General features: G+C 40.3%; 1 protein-coding gene across 4 annotated transcripts; it reads left to right on the forward strand.

Annotated features, from left to right (window-relative positions):
* Window positions 1-373: 373 nt before the first annotated feature.
* LOC124876103 (tubulin-specific chaperone cofactor E-like protein) lies at window positions 374-17694 on the forward strand. 4 transcript variants are annotated; one of them, XM_047378615.1, is made up of 9 exons: window positions 374-389; window positions 2451-2517; window positions 3967-4106; window positions 4183-4322; window positions 6153-6334; window positions 6427-6683; window positions 6769-6895; window positions 7007-7123; window positions 10512-17694. In XM_047378615.1, exons 3-9 carry the CDS (start codon window positions 3977-3979, stop codon window positions 10855-10857), a joined length of 1299 nt encoding a protein of 432 aa, XP_047234571.1. In that variant the 5' UTR covers window positions 374-389; window positions 2451-2517; window positions 3967-3976; the 3' UTR covers window positions 10858-17694. The 4 variants fall into 4 exon arrangements, with proteins under 4 accessions (XP_047234571.1, XP_047234568.1, XP_047234570.1 ...); XM_047378612.1 differs by lacking the exon at window positions 374-389 and adding an exon at window positions 471-610; XM_047378614.1 differs by lacking the exon at window positions 374-389 and adding an exon at window positions 471-567.

Here is a 17694-nt window from a genome sequence, read left to right on the forward strand (position 1 = left end):
TGGTTCTGAAAGAAGGCAATAGCTAAAGAAAATCCATAGTTCAAACCTCAACTTCTTTACATATTCAATAAGTTTCCTAAATGGAAGGTTATTGTTAATTCCTAAGCCAAGGTACTTTAAGTTTCAACAAACTATTGGTGTACCGGTTTTTATGGTTTTTGTGCTTCCGTTTTGTTAGCAAACAACATAACTTTGTTTTATCGGCATTTAGTTTCAGACTATCTAAAAGCACAGCTTTCGTTGTTTTTTGTTTTTCTCATCTCCTTACGTCTGATGTAAAAAAATAAACATTTAAACAACGTAACTTCCGGTAGAGTGGGCGTGTCTTAACCTGTCAAACTAACCGAAGAAAAACAAAAACAAACCGAAGGCTGAGGTTCCGGTGGACGGTGAGTGGGCTCATCTCTAACCTTACCGTTTCAGAACCAAAATAGACTGTAATGTTCCGTCTATATGTCCCCAAACACCAGCAGCCATCGACACGTTCTCCCTTTTACCGGACTGGATGGAAGATAAACCAAAGTACTGCGTGTTCTGATCCGCTTTGTCGTGGTTACAGTTTAAATGGTCTGTTTCCAGCTGGAACCCCTTAAAACACCCGAATTTGCTGGTTTGTTCTGTGTTTTTATGTCTTTAGCTTGAGCTGCATTGTCCGAGCAGGCTTTGTTTGCATGCAGCCCCAACCAGCCGCTTCCTCGCTGACTTTGAGGGTGATTCGCCAAACTCTGTTGAAAAAAACCGATAATTTAATTCCAGATTGCTTTAAACAAGAATCTGAACATGCAGGGATAAAACATTGACCTTACTTTAGGCCAAATATACCCAATGTATTTTCCGGGGCAAATTTTCAGTCGATGCTTTCTGTGGTTTAGTGAAAAAAGAGAAAAACAATTGAAATGTGAAATGTCAGTGCCGTACAGTAGAGGGCAGCAGAGAGCGGCGTTTAAAGTTGAAAATTTTAATTATAAAAAGTAAATTCCTAAATTTTTCTTTGTGACGAATTTAACAAAAACACAATTGGTCCTTTTCCTTTTTTAAATGACTCCAGGTGCCTCCCAGTACATTAGAATATCAGTGAAAAGCTCATTTATGCCAGATTTTTAATTTAGAATGTTAAACTATTGATTTATTCCACAAAGTGTGATATATTTTAAATGTTTATTTCTGTTGATTTTGATGATTACGGCTTACAACCCATTAAAACACAAATAGATTTTTAAAAATGAAAGAATATTAATATATTATCAGACCAGTATTTTAATACAGAAATGTGGACATCAATGCAGCATGGCATTTGTGTGTGTGTTTTTCAAGGAAGCTCAAGATGCTTCCAAGGCCTTCAGACCTTCATCTCATCTGCGTTGTTGCCATTTCTCATCATTCTATTGACAACAGCTCATACAGTTAATAACACCCTCCTTGAGGAGGGTGTTATTAACTGTTTGCTGGACAACTGTCACGTTAGCAGTCTTTCCCATCATTGTCCATACAATAACAACATTTCTGCGTTAAAATTCCTTGTTTTGGCCTAATTTCTGAAATTGAACTTTGAGTTTTCATTTGCTTGACAAAATTATCCAAATGAACAGATAGATATAAATGGTTGAAATATACCCCTCTGTTTAGAATGAAACTGTGAGTTTCACTGTTTTTATCTGAATTACTGGAATAAAAGTTTTGATGATTTTCTAATTTATTGAGACACGCAGTCTACCTCTCAGGCTTTAAGAAGGTTATGTTTGTATGACATGCGTGACCTTTACTAGGAAACAGCATTACATTAATTTGTGAATGAATGTCAGAGAAAAAGGCAGAGCTTTGATTAGTTGCAGTATTTATATATTTGTTTTCACTATTTTTATTAAATCTCCTTTCCTCTTTCATAGTGACCCTTTTTCTGTCTGTCACTCACCCTGGGCTCCGCCCTGAAATTATTGCAGAACCACATGTTTAGGTCAAAAATTCATTGGTTTTGTTAGGGCTAAAATAGCATTTGCTAACAATTCAATTAACTGATTTTTTGTTTGTAGACACTTTAAAGCATGAAGTTTAAAGAAAGTTGTTTAAAGAAATCTTTGTTTTCTATATTGTATCTAAATTTCAAGTTTCTCCATATATGGAAACATATCTCAATAAAACGTCAGAAATTCTGCAATGGTTTTTGATTTTGCTGGGCCACCAAGATCATGAGTGTCACCCCATACAAATGTCCTGGATGCGCCCCTGCTTTTTAAAGGGGATCTGGCTGTTTTATTCTCCAGACTTTAGTTTTTTTTGGCCATACCAACAGCACAAATGTCACTTTAACTTTCTGTTGTCATTTAATACAGGCTCCAATTAATCTTTGTGTTTTCTTTGTTCTTATCATATTAGATTAGACCATTTCCTTTTGCATCCTTAAAGAGAAACGTTTATCTGATCTTGTTGCCTCTTTTTGTTTCTCTCAGCAGGGATGGGGACGTGGGGTTTGATGTGCTGTTGAAAACATTCTTTCCTCTGGTCTCTGCTACATCTGAGGTAGGAGCAAGGGATCTGTGTAATGAGAAACTGTCTATGACAGAAACATCAGGCCGAGTCCGTACTCGAACCTCAGGCATTTGGCAAGCACACCACGTCAGACGGGCAGAACATCAGATAATTGGACCATTGTTAATCAGACACTGATAGGCCTGATCAGGGCCAATAAAAGGCACCTGAGGGAAGTGTTTGGACAGACACAATCAGGGTTGAGTATTGAGATAAGGCTCACGTTGAAGGAGATTTTTATGACATAACCTTGAGTAAAAACAATATGATTGCATCATATTTACAGAAAATGTTAAAAGAAACTGTAGCCCACTTTGGTTCTGCAACACAACAATGATCTGAATAATGCTGGCAAGTCCACCTCTGAATGTTAAAAAGCACATAATGAAGGCCTAGTCAAAGTCTAGCCTAAAATTCCATTGATATGCTGTAGCATGAACCTAATCAGACTGTTCATGCTCCAATGTGTCTGAATTAAAACAGTTCTGCAAAGCAGAGTGGGTCTAAATTCCTCCAGAGTGTTGTTAAACACCCATTAGCAGTTATCACTGTTGATGGCAGCAGCTGCTGCTTAGTGGGGAACAAGCCGTTATTAGGTTTAGGGGGTAAATACTTTTTTCACATTGGGACAGCAGAACTGTGGTACCAATGATTTCATGTAAAAATATGTCATTTTTCAGAGAATAAATGTATTTAAATTACAGTTCCTCTAAATGTTTTAGTGTGAGATTATTCTGCTTTGATCAACAAATTAAAGCTTGTTAAACAAATTTACCAGGGGGGCGTTAAGTGGTTAAGCTTTTTAACCCTTTTTTTTAAACAAAGTTCAGATGGAACAGCTTCCCTCAACGTCCCGAGTGCTGCTGAATGTGATGTAAATGAGCTCCAACAGTCACAGATCTGTCTGCCGGCTCTGGGGAACAATACTGATTTAACTATGAACTTTATTTAAGCTGCTGCACAACAAGATGTCTCAGATGTTTTACAGTTTAATAAATAATTCCAGCAGTTAGATGCAATGTTTTTATTAAAAGGTTTTAATTCTCCAAAAAACCCGCATATGTAAACAAAGCTTCTCAATTATCTTTGTTATATCTGTACCCACACCAGTTCAGCTGGTTCTGGTGTCATTGTCTGACTGTTTGTATTTTGGGATTTTTAAACAACAGATTTTCTTCATCCGTTTTCAGTCAGCATTTTGTATTTTTATTGTATTTTTACTGTTGAGACCCAGCTGTGAAATATAAAACTAAGGAACTTTATAAAATGAAAAACTGAACATTTTGGCCACGTTTACAGATTGATTTTGATCAGTTTAGGGTTGAGGTCTGCAGATCAGGACCAGAGAAGTTCTTAGTTGACCTGCATGTATCTACAGTTGCACTGCTTAATTATCTCTAAGGAGAAATTCTATTTTCTCTTCTCTGGAAACCTGTGAAGCTGTGGAGCCATGGATTCCTCTGATGAAGAGGAGGAGCGCACCTTCATCCGGGTACTCAGTGAGAAGTACAACCCAGAGAATTTCCCGTATGGACAAGGTGTGGTGGTTCTGCCCAGTCCTCCAGGATCCCCTGTTAAAGGTAAGAGAAAGGCTACAACACTTTATGCCTGATTGAAAGTCCCAAATGAATCAACCGTAGTTTTCCTCCGCTGCAGACCGCCTGTTCTTGCCCAACATTCTGGTTCTGAATGACTGTGGGATCAGTAAAGCTGGTGACAGGTCCGACATTGAAGCTTTCTGTGCCCATGTGCTGGAGCTGGACCTGGCCTACAATCAGCTCAACGACTGGGGAGAGGTGGGTCTGCTTCAACAAATCCAAAACCTTTACATACACTTTGGCAAACCCACCATAAACTTTCCAGAATGTAACCGGTTACGTACCCCAAACTTACCAATACTTTCTTTGAGCTGGGCACACGACTTTCAGAGTCTTCAGAGGTTGAAGTTCACGCTAACGGACACGTTTCAGCAGATTTCTGATTCACGACTGAAAGACCGATCAAACACTTAAAGCTGCACCTGCTGAGGTTTCAGAGACTGCAGGATTTATCAAACCACCAAAACCAACCGAGTGCATCAAACTTCAGAGGCATTTTATGGGTTAAACAAACCCACCAGTAGGAGGCGGTAATACAAGATATTCTCCGTATTCTGAATGTATTTCCGTTCCACTGACCCATAAAATGAGAGAGATTTGAAAGACTTTCAGTTGATCTCACAGATTATGATGTGGACAGTGCTGACTGTGTTGGTTTTATGCTCATGTTGAGAATTTGGAACATTTATTGTTATTATGAACTTAAAAAGACAACAATGTAATGTTTGGACTGGATTGTGTAGACAAAAACTTTTAATTTGTGATAAATAACTCGATTCTAATTGGAAAATATTTTATTATCAACTCTTTAATTTATTTTAGAAATAACTGACATTTGTTATTTTAAGAGCCTGAATGTTTAACGGCATGTTTAATAATCAAAATATTTGCTCCAATACTTACTGTATTTTATTCTCTGTCTTGAGCTACAACAACATTTAATTTCCCTTTGGGATTAATAAAGTATTTTTGTTTATAATGTTGAGAAGTTACACACAAAGTTTAAAGAGAAATCACAGCCGATGCCGTTCCCCAGCTTATCTTCTGATTGGCTGCCGGCAACATGTGCGGCTGGGTCGGTGATCCATTCAAGCTACCTGACTGCGTCTAGATCCATCTAAAAAAAATTACCATGTTTGTTTGACTGCAGCTAAAGTCGGGTCAGTTCCCCTCACACGCTTGCAGACTCCAGTCTTCACCTCCTCTCACACTGTACCAACACGCGCAGACTTTCCCTGGGAATCGGTGGGAAAATCAGGAAAATTGATCGTGTAGCGTGTCCCCAACTTAGAATATAAAAGTCAGATTCCCAGAACTGAGCCCTATATGGTTCTGTAACTTGCTGGGCCTTTCCCAGAACTTGCTGGGAAAGTTCCTGGAACTTCCCCGCTCCTTTCCTGAAATTACATCTTAATTGACTGGAACTCACCGGGAACTTTCCCAGAACATAACTGTTTACATTCCTCTGTCTTCTTGAGAACTTTCTTACAACTCACTGGGAACTTTCTGGATTTTCCTGAGTTTTCCCAGTTTTTTTCTCAATAAATGTTCGCGGACCTTAATGGTTATTTTCCTTGATCTTACAAACAACTGTCCTGTAACTTACTGGGAACTTTCCTGAAGTTTACCCATTACAATCTCTAAACCTAACGGTAAATCATCCATAAGTACTTTAAGCTCTCGCAAAATAAACCCAAAAATCTGCCAAAATCTCCTGAAGTTAGGGCGCTTGAAATCATGAATAGGTAGATAATAACCATGGCAAAAGACCATAAAAATATATTTTTTTATTTTTTTATTACATGTCCATTCAATACCAGCATATTTATCTTGTAAACACAATGAAAGAAGTATATGGCTCTGTTTAGGCAAAGGCAAAAAGCATCTACTCAAGGCCCCAAAATGACGAGTTAAAAGCAAAGTAGGATTCTCTCTTTAAATATTAACAGATGTTTAAAAGCATTTTTAAAGATAAATAAAGTTTGATGCATTGTATAAATTTGTTCATTTTGGTTCGTGGTTTGTCAGATCAGCACCATCGTTTCCAGCATCCCTCACCTGGACTTCCTCAATCTCAGCATGAACCCCCTGAGCGGTGTGCAGCTGCAGCCCAGCTTGGCCGACGTCTTCTCCAAGGTCCGACGACTTGTCCTCATCAACACACAAGTCAGCTGGGACACCGTGCACACACTCACGCAGCACACACCAGAGTAAGTTGGGTCTGGTGATGTTCCCTGTGGTTGTGCTGAAAGATATTTAAATTTCTCAGACCATGCTCTCCTCTGCACCTCACCGTGTCCAGGCTGAAGGAGCTCTTTCTCTGCCTGAATGGCTACGACACCGTGTCAGAATCCCAGGCGTCCTGCCCGTCACTGAGCCTGCTGCAGATCACAGGCAACCAGCTGCAGGACTGGGCCGAAGTCAGGAAGTTTGGGCTGCTGTACCCCAGCCTGAGCACGCTGGTGCTGGCCAACAACAGCGTCAGCTCTGTGGGAGACAACAAGGAAACACTGGAGTGTCTGTTCCCCAACCTGCGCAGCATCAACCTCAACAACTCCGGTTTGTTTTGTCCGGTTGTGGTTCAGGGTGTGGTTCAAAGAAACAATCAGAGTGGGAAATAAACAGTTTTCCCTTTTAAATTCAGGTCTCAGTCAGTGGGAGGACATCGAAAAGTTGAACTTCTTCCCTAAACTGGAGGACGTCAAAGCTCAGGGGATGCCCTTATTACAGTCGTACAGCACCCAGGAGAGACGCAGCCTCCTCCTAGCACAGTTAGTTAAACATTCCTTCTTTATGCATTGTGGCATCATGATGCAGGCATCATGTTTTTAATTATTCACTTCATGATATAAATATTGAATGACCCCTGAACCCCTCCCCAGGCTGCCATCTGTGATGGTTTTAAATGGGAGTGCTATTTCTGAGGGGGAGAGAGAAGATGCAGAGAGGTTCTTCATCAGATACTACCAGGACTTTCCGGAGCAGGAGCTTCCACGGAGGTACATTCTACACCGTGCTTAAATTTAACTTTGCAGGAATGAGGTTGGAGATGTCTCTTTGGATTGTAAAGGTTCTTGGCCTGTGTCAGGTAACTTTCCTTTATGCCCCAAACCATTAAAAACTTGTGATTTTACTTATGGTTATTTATTTGGGACACCATAGATATCCAATAATCATCTCCACTCTCTGTCGACTGCATTCCACTTAACCTGAGCAGAATGTGGGGGAGGCCTTTCTGAAGCAAGGTGTAGTCCCCAGCTAAAGGCAACTAAGCTTTGGGAGACAATGCCGCCACTCTATGGCTGCTCAATGAACTCTTTGTGTTGGGAATTCTCTGATTGGGAATCTGATACAGCAGCTAGCTGCTAGATGTTTCTTTTAACTACACACCAACACTGTCAGCCTCAAACGTTAAACTTGGTGCTTTTACATTTTCAGTGGCGTAACGTCTCCTCTGACGCTGCAGATGATGAGCAGTAGATTAGATATCTTCCTGGCTGAAGTTTTAACCTCCTGTCGTCTCTTCGCTTATCTTCATCTCTCCGCTTGATGTTTCCTTTCATTTGTTTAACCGGTGCTGCTGGTGGACCTGGTTTGGTGGCCGGTTCTCAGTGTATGTCAGAGGGTCAGTGGGTGTCGGGCATGCTCAGCTAGCAGTGAGCACACAGGTACCCCCTTTCCTCTCAGGTAAGCTGGATCTCAGGTGAACACGCTCTGAGAAAGGAAATTAGTGCATCAAGAATTAGTCAAATTAAAGGAGTTATTTAGATGTTTTCATCTTTGAAACCCCCACCTTGGTTGTACCCAGACTGATGGGAAGTTCTGGCTCTGTGCACGTTATTATTGGCTGTACCAGTATGGGCTGGTTACTGGAACCACAGTACCACCATAATGTTCCATCACAACGTTCCTGAAGTTTAACGTCTTCTTAATGAAAGGTCAAAGAAAGGACTGGAGAGACCAGGGTGACCTAGACCATTACCGTGTTTCGTCCTCCCCACCCGTGGCTCTGCACTAAAGGTCAGCTGGCTGAAAGATGGCACCAACCGTTTTTTCCTTGCTTACAAGAAAGACGAACAAATGCATGTCATAGATAACCTTATTAAATCTGTAATAATCAATATGTTATCTAATTGTAGCAGCTGTAGAGTCACTTGTTCCTTTACTGTTTTAATACAATACAGAACAAGCACAGAAAATTAAGCAATATTAGGATGCGTACTTAGAAGTACATTATTATGAAGTAAAATATCTTCGAAATAGGCCGCATAGATTATTTCACAGCAGGAAGACAGATCTATGGTTTAGGAGTCAGCATTGCAGTTTATGTGTCTTCAGAGTTCTGATGGCCCAGTTAAAGAAGTTGTGTGACCCTGGCTCTGCGGTTTGTAACTGACCCATTTCACCTGCCAAAGGGAAGCAGGTCGAACAGGTAGTGGGCCTGGTGGGTGGGGTCGGACAGGACAGCTAAATGCTCATCTGAAGGAGAGAGTATGGCTATTTCTAAACAAGGGATGCCTTTTTATGCTAAATCTTTGCATAAAGGAACGACACCGTGGTATTTTTACAGAAAGTTATCAAACTGTGGGAATTTTATACCAACCAATGCCTAGCATGGTATGAGGCAACTGAACACGTGACTTATTTTCTAAGTAAATGTATTTTCTAATGTCTGATTGATATGATACCAACACCAACATGTTGGTCACATTTAAAAACTGCCTTTTGCAATTTACTCTGTTTATCTTTGATAATAAAATAAGAAATCTGGAAGGGAGCAAATACTTTTCCACAGCATCGTTTAAATAAATGCGTTGCTGGCCTGGAAGGTTTACTGCGTGAAAATGGTTGCAAAAAAACCGAGAAAGAAGTAGACAGAGTCGGAGTTTCAGGTTGGATGTTGGACCGGTCCAAGAGTAGAGAAACCTGAGAGCTCAGCACCAATCTGAGCTGGACAGCTTCTCCAAGACCAGCTCTTTCTGCTCACGATTTCCTTCTCATTATAGTCAGAAGGCTAAAACGACTATTAGAAGCCTGACATGTTATTACCTGCAGCATTTTTTCACCATGCCTCCTGCCTTAAATAAAGTGTCTTGTTGTCGTTAAATGAGTTCTGTTAGAAAGGCACTTTGTGTGCTGCAGCCTCAGAGGAGAGTTCCCACAGTGGACCGTGTGTTGCGGCCAGAAATCTCAGGTCAGGGGGATTGGCTTTGTGCGCAAGTTTTGAGTGAGGACATGAAATTGGCTTGATTGGACCAGCTCTTACAGTCTCTTTGAAAGCACGGCCCTTTTCTCCTGGATTTTATTTAATCGTTCCCGGGTCTTTATCTCAAGCTTTGATTCCCCTGAGACGGCTGAGTGCTTTCTCACGGAAAGCGAGAGGCCGACGGTTCGGTTTTCTCTTCTCCTCCATCTACGGTAAAAGTACATTTCTTTCTACCAGCAACCGGAAAACAACCTGAGTGGAAATTAAACTAATGAGAATTAGGGCTTAAATACTGAATTAGATTTTCTTTAGCATTTAAAGAAAAGCGTTGTCAGAAATTGAATGTTGAAGGCCTGCGTATAAAACAGAGAACTCATTTAAGTTTACTGATACACATCTGAAGAGATGCATAAGCAGTTTTATCTTTACCTTGTAAGGTGGCAGTACGATTTTAAACGTAGAGTACAGGTTTTTTATATTCACAACTAATTGCTTATTTATACAGAAAACCATTTCTTCTGGCCATATTTCTAAAATGACAGTAGACTGATTATTGTCTTTTCCTGAGGGTTCCCAGGTTTTTTGCCTCCTCTGTGGTCTTTATTAGCCTCATTGAGTCTAGTAGCTATACAGCAGGGCGTCTGGTATGTTAATGTGACACATTAACAGTTATTCAGCTACACAGTCGAGGGAAGAACATTCCTGGACGGCTGAATCGGCTAAACTAACATAACAAGCCAGCGAGTCCAACAAGCAAGTTCACCAATCTTCCGATCTCACTTCAAATCACAGAATCCATTGAATTGTTCATCCTTGGTGTCATTTCTGAACAACTCTATGGACTCCAGAGGAAGATGAAGGATCCAGGAAAGGGGGAAAGGTCACCAAATTTCCATGGCAACCATTTGACACTATCATCACACCACGTAGTGTTTTGAGACTGATAGGAGAAAAAAAGGCCTTTTTGGTCCTACCATCACAATCATAAACGCGGAGTTTGTGAGCTCTACTGGAACTTTGACTGGACATGTGTGCTTTGGTCAGATGAGACTGAGAATCATCTGACCAAAGCACACGTAGGATTCTGTAGGACAAATCTTCCCTGCTTAAATCAGAAACTTGATGTTTTTCTTTCAAGCATTTACCAAAGAAAGGCCAATATGTGTTCTGTTCTGTTCCAGGTACCACGTCCTTGTGTCAAAATATGGCCACTTGGCTCCGCTGGCTGAGGTGGACTTGAGCCCCCGCTGCACCGTGGTGGATGTGCGCTGTGGAGACAGGGTGGAGCCAGTCACACTGCGCCTGGAGCAGACGGTGGGCGACCTGAAGAAGCAGCTTAAGGCTCTGCTGCAGCTGCCTACCAATGGGATCAGGCTCTTTCACGTCGACAAAGAGATGAGTTCAATGTTTGGACCCGAGGAGCTGAAGTGCAGCTTCCGGGCCCTTCACTCTTACAGCATCCAAGACGGGGACGAGATTCTAGTGGTGCCCAAAGTGAAAAACCGCTGCAGCTCCTCAGATTTCTGAGGAAGGAGGCTTTAAAAACTAGCAGAGACGAAGCTTTAATCTGATAAGATAAATGTTTCCCAGTGACGAATGTAAGGAGGTTTCCTGAGCATAATGGAAAATAATGCAACATTAGATTTGCACAGTGAAGCTCTTCTATTGACCCTAAATAGCTTTAAAATAATTTTCTTCAACTTTTAATTTTGCTGTCTTTTTTTCTGGTGTAAGGTGAGTCTACACACCAGATACATCTGCAGGTGTTCCAGCGATGGGGGAATTAACAGTCATTTACTTTTACTTTAAGCAAACTTTTCATCTGCTTTCCTCTGGATCATTCAGGGTTTAAAATGTTCAGTTTTGGGCCAAAAAATTCAAAAATCATTTTGCTTTTGAGGAAAGAGATGAGTTTGAGCATCTACTTTCTGGATGGCCATATGAAGGTGCCAAAGGTAAACCAGGGATCTACAGGTGCATCTCAGTCAACTAGAAAATCATTAAGACATTAATATTTTTCAGTAGTTCAGATCAGGGAGATTATATGAATTATTTACATCCAGTTATATATTAAAAGTGTTAATTTCTATTAATTTTGATGATTCTGGCTTACAGCCAATGGAAACACAAAATTCAGCTTCTCAGAAAATTAAAATATTACCTCAGACCAATAAAAATTATAATTAATATAGAAATGTGGTGGTCTACTCAACCATGGTTAGATTTCACCGTTATCCGGCAGATAGTCACTGACCCCTCCTCAAGGAGGGTAGGTCATAAGAGATCATGCTAAAGAAGCTCTTCTGATTGCTGTATCCAAGCATATTATTAGAAAATTGAGTGGAAGAAAAAAGTTAGGTAGAGCAGTTTGCACTGCAGTTCTTTAGGCGCCACCACACAGGGACATATCTAGAAGGTGGGCTAGAAGTGCCCTTTAACTGCTCCAGAACCAGAGACAATGTCAGAGACACCTCAGCAGAGCTGCAGGCTGACGCATTACACTGATGCAGTAATTCATGCAGACGAAGCTCCAACCAAGGAGTGTACTGTAAAGTACATGGACATACATTTCAGCTGCCCCACATTTCTGTATCAGAATCAATATTCAAATTTTCTAAGAATTTTTTTTTTTTTTTTTTGCTGTCAGTCAAATTCATAAATGAACAGAAATAAACACTTTGAAAAGTGTCAACGGTGGTGAATAATAAACTCACTTTTTAATGATGTTCTAACTTATTGAGATGCACCTTTATAGACCCAGTAACAATCTGTACACAATCAAGGCACTGATGGTTTCATAGGTGGAAAACAAAGATCCTATAAATATGTCACCCTTTTCAAATGTTCAATGGGATTTTGATTTTACCTCTAAGGTTAAGAAGACCCAGAATGTCTTTCCCATCTCCAAATGTCATGAAATATCTGTTTGCCTGCTCCCTGCAGCAGTCATTACAGATATATGGAAGGGGGCAAGACCACAACCCTGCGGAGCACCACTGGAGGGCATAGATAAAATGAATATAACCTCCTATAAAGGGTACAATTTAGCAAAAATGAAAAAATTGATTCTTCAGAATAAATAAACAGAATTTATCATTTCCTTTTTACTTTGACCATTTTCTCCTAGAGCCAAATTTATTCTTTAAAATTGTAAAAAAAAAAAAAATCCCCCACAGATTTTAATCAGGTAGATCCATCTCACATCAGAAAAATAAATAAATATATGAACTTCAGGTTGGGAAGAGTGAGGTGATCCTATGTCGCGTGGTTTAAACCAGGGCTGCAGCTCATTTCGCATTAAGGAAAAAAAGGAGGTCTAATCTTCATAAATGAATAGCTGACAGATAATATATGGTAGAGATCTAAAGATAATATTTGCTATTAAAAATATACATCAAGTAGTTGTAACACTCAGTGTTTCATTTTTAAATCAGCAGCTTTAAAATTCCTGATAATTTTTATGATAGTAAATTATTTTAGCAACAAAAACAAGCTGAAAGTTTGCTTCTTAAAGCCAACAATGAACCTTATCCTGCAGCTGGGACTGCTGTCAGTCCAAATGGAGCTAAAATAAGGAGTTTCATACAACCTTTCCAGGTTTAGTTGTTGGTATGCACAGAAAAACCCCTTAATAATTCATGAATCACATTTCTTTGCCATTTGAGAAGTGTGCCACTCTCCAGAACGCTGTGGCTAAGTTCAGCTGAGCAGATTTAGATTTGAAACTGCTCCTTTGTTGAATTTAGGGCGGGAGAACAGGTTGTTCAGTTTTCCTGGTTACCCAGATCAGATTGAACTGGGTATCCTGGGATAACCCCCGGGCGGATGCAGAAATGCCGTTTGTTTGGGATAACACAGAGCGCACGGTTCCTGTTCCGTGGAGCTGCCTCAGAGGAAAGACGAGACGGCTCTGAGGGTAGCCGGGTCTGGGCCGGACGCTCGGGTTACCGCAGGCCTTCAGGCTGTCGAGCTCATGAATGGAGCGGCTCTCCCTGACTCACGCAGGCAGCTGAGAAGCGCCGAGAGACTTTTCTGTATGGTAACCACACACCAGCTGCTGTGTCACAGAGACTTCCGCTCCATTTGGGTTAGACCGGGTTCTACCAACAGAATTTCTCACTGACTTCATCCCAGACTCTCTGTTACATCCGTCTCATGGAGCTGACACTCTACCTTTAAGGTGTTTTGAGACTCTGGTTCAGTGTTTTTCCTTCCAGCTCCCTTCCTTCCACAGGCAGCTGTAGCACCAAGCATAATGTGTCATAAGCTCCCGTGTGTGATGTTCATACGCTCACCAGGTTAACGCATCACCCACGGATTCAGAGGAAAGAATATATTTCCTGCCAAGTCTAAAATACATTATCAGGGTTGTAATCCTATAGAAGAATGGAAGAAGCAGGTTTTTACACTGACATATTCTGCATATTTCCTTCCTTTCCGTACGTCTTGAGTACTTTTTGAATCTTTGATGTTCCCATAAATCTATCGGACTCTTTAAAATCACCTTTTCTGTGGTTTCACTGAATCATTTTGGAAATCCTAATCTTTGGGATTGGGGGAGTCATTTGTGCTGCTTGTTGGAGTAAATCTGTTCACTGTTGCTTGACTGTTAGACTTTAAGCGACCCTAACTTTAGGAAAGTCAGTGAAGCTCTATTGGCTCCTTCACAGGAAGGAGAAAACGTGTCGGCGGCGTTCCAGAAGCAAAGTAAAAGTAAAGATGAGAACAGAGGATGTTTTGGTCCCCTCCTACGTCCATTTAACACCCGTAAACAAACCATTTCATATGCTTGTACTGAAGCCCTTACATATTAATTTATTTATCAGTAAAGTTAAGTGTTTTTGTAAATTATGAACAGAAATTGTTACAAAAATATCACCTGTAATGTAGTGTGTATTATTTTCCTGAAACTTGGTTTTATTCTATTTCTATCTTTTTTGGGGGGTTCTGATCCCTGTTTGGACCCACTGACTCTAATGAAAGGAGGTCCCGGGTTTGAATCATGGCCAGGGAACGTTCTGTTTGGAGTTCTCCCTGTGTATGCGTGGGTTCTCTCCAGGTACTCCCGGACCCCTCCCACAGTCCAAATACACGACTAATAGATTAACTGGGTTTTCTAAATGAGTGTGTGTGCATGGTTGTCTGTCCCGTGTGTCTCTTTGTTGCCCTCTGATGGGCTGGTGACCCTCCCCAGGATGGACCCCGCCTCTTGCCCAATGACAGCAAAGCATGGCCACCATTCAGGTGTAGGAAATGGAAAATGGACCCCATATAAAACCTAAAATAACTAGCCAACCTCACACTGGTACATATTGTTTATTGGAGTCTTATAACCACATTTCCATGTAGTAAACTATGAGTGGAATATTGCAAAGTACTTTAAAGTGTTAGTTAAATCATAGTTGGGGAATTGATGAACGTTCGATTAAAAAAACCGTCTCGTGACGCATGGCTCCACTTCTTACCAGAGAGGGCTGCACGAAACAAAACTGCAAAGGTTGGAAAGGGCGACCTGACCGAGACCAAGAGTTCACCAAACTGCATGCTGGTGAGAATAGAGGGTGTCTTCTCTGATACTTAAAGAGGTATTTGGGATTTCTGTGAGGAAGGTGTCTCTACCTTACCTGTAGTAGATGGCTGAAAGTGACAAAGGTTTGGAACATGCAGCAGCGCTAAAGACGTGTTAGAGCTGGGTGGCAACTGAAGTGGACTTCTGTCAAGCTAAAACAACCCCAGTCTAGGAATTGGTCGGGTATAAGTATTAAACACGGTAACATTTGTCTTAGTAAATATATTTAGAATGGGGTTAGCTGACATGAAATTGTCACCAGATGTTTGTAACAACCCAAGTAAACCCACACATACAAAGAGACTCACAAATTGGTCCATAATTTAAGTCTTTGATAAAAAGATTACACATTTTGAATATTGAAACCATTTAATTAAACATGTTTATAACTTAGTGGAAAAACCTCAGTTGGTAATGAGTGCCTAAATACGTCTCATGTACCGAAGAACTGGCTGCATACATTGCTCAGATGTAATTTCAACCCAATCTTCTACCCAAGCTGTCCTCAGATCTTTAAGGTTCTCTGGGCCTCTTCTAAGCACTCTGATCTTCTTTCACAACCAATTTGGAAGCTTAATTTTCTTTCTGCTGTTTTTTTCAGATTATGGCTCCATCACTTCTCACTGGAACATTCAGAGGTTTAGTCTGAAACCAATTCTGTCTGCATGTTTAGCAGCAATAACATTGTTAAGGTCTTGGGAGAGTTGCTTGTGTCCATGAGATGCTTCTTATGAGATACCGTGGTATAAGGAACCTCTTTATAGGTCATCATTAAACCAGCCAATATTATATGGGTTGCTTTCTAAATACTGACACATTTCAGCTGTTTTCTTGGCTTTAAAAACCTTTTGCCGCTTCTTCTTCATGTCTTCAATACTTCATTACCCATTTTATTTTTACGCAACTTAATTTATAGACTAATTAATTTTGTACCATTGTATGTGTGAACTACTTGGGTTGTTACTGAGATCTGGTGTGAACTTCATCTCATTAGCCCCAATAGAAAAATATTCCTGAGAAAAACATTAACGTTTCAAAATTGCTAAAATCTTCAGTCATGCTGTTCTTGCAGTTTAAAGTCCTTTTATTAAGATACCTGAGAAAATCCCAGAGTGATCATTGTTTTCTCTGGCAGGATCGAGCATAACGCAGAACTGTTTGTGATAAAAAGACGGTTGCCTGCTCTTACTATTACATATGTGCCTTTGCACAGAATCAGAAATGATCCCAAACATTAAAAAATCAGCCCGGATGTGGATGGTCTTTGCAGGATCTTCTTATAGGGTCTTTGCTCAGTCTTGGCAAGGTATTCTGGAGCATATTAAGAACCCAACTGGCTTTTTTATTACACAGTGTGTAGGTTTCCCCAAGATTTTTTAGTATGCACAGATTTTCCATGGCAAGGTTCTGGTGGTTCCTTGTCGTGGCTGGGAATCGGAGTCCTGGGCTGAGTGTGTCCATGAGTTGGGGACTGTGTGCACTGATGTGATTGTCAATAATTATGAACTTCTGGCATGTAGCTGCACTTTTAGAGGGTTCTGGCCGCCTGAGGGTGGTGTGATTTGTGTGGCATCACGATTGGAACATCGTGCTGACTTAAAGTGCAGCGACGGTGCAGGAGAGCTTCCTGGGAGGTGGTGATTGTTACGGGCTTAGCAGCGTCCTCGTTTCCTTCACACTGGAGGTTTTACAAATTCGCCACAATCCAGCTACTTCCCAGCAAATTATGTTGGTCCAGAACTTTACTGGGAAGGGAGTGTAGGTGTGCTGTGTTTGAAAATGATATTCTAGTGTTTACTTCATGAACGTGTGGTTTGCAGCTAGATGTGCACTGATGGCCTGTGCACGTTTTGGTAATTGGATTTTCTGTTAAGGAACCAATAATAAAAAAACTAAAAGTTTGATCTGTTAGTTTTCATTTTAAAATATGAAACTGAAATCCAACCATTTTCCTTTTTTTGGTGAAACAGATATTAGCAAAAATAAAAACAAATAAAATCACCAGCAACAACAAACAAAAACCTGTCCCGTTTGCTCATATTCTGACATTTTCTTAAACCTTATTAATTAAATCAGATTTAGATTTCTGTTCATCCATATTTGACCCCCCAAAAAAAACTGTTCGTATTTAAGATTTTGTATTTTAAATAGCAAATAAAAATGTGGTGGATAAGAAAATCCAATTACCAGCAAATGCACAACTGATGCTCCTAGTTCTGTTTTTTGGGTTAATTTCAAGGTAAAAAATCTGATTTTAAATGATCACAGAAATTAGGCTGAGAGTTTAATTCCGGAGGTGCAGTAGTGTAAATCTATGCTCACATTTACTTTGGTTCTGCCCCGACACAAGTGAGAAAATGCTTTGATTTGTAACCGTCTGGATTGACCTTGTGTAGTAAGTGACTGGAGCTGTGTTCTGTGTTACTGGTTTAACGACATAATGCTGAGTTTGTCTGGTTTGCATGGTGGGTTAGAGTTAAAATGTCTTATTTCTGAGAAACAAGATTCTTAGTGGGCATTTGTCATTTTTGTGTAAACATGTTGTCATCCTCGATTCTTCACCTTCATTAACACCAAATAAGATTATACTGACAAATTATTAAAAAACGTTAAAAAGCTGACTCATAATTCAGTTCACCTTGAGTGTTTTTAACTTATTTCCTGAGTGCTTTCAATTTCTTTTGTGGATCTCGACACTTTAATTCAGGTTTGTTTCCTTGAGATAACAAGACTGTTTCTTTATCTGTACTGTGTAATTATGCTTTTACTTCTCCTGAATAAAGACATCATTCTGA

Source organism: Girardinichthys multiradiatus, chromosome 11 (assembly GCF_021462225.1).
Source record: "Girardinichthys multiradiatus isolate DD_20200921_A chromosome 11, DD_fGirMul_XY1, whole genome shotgun sequence".
NCBI classification, from domain to species: Eukaryota; Metazoa; Chordata; class Actinopteri; order Cyprinodontiformes; family Goodeidae; genus Girardinichthys; species Girardinichthys multiradiatus.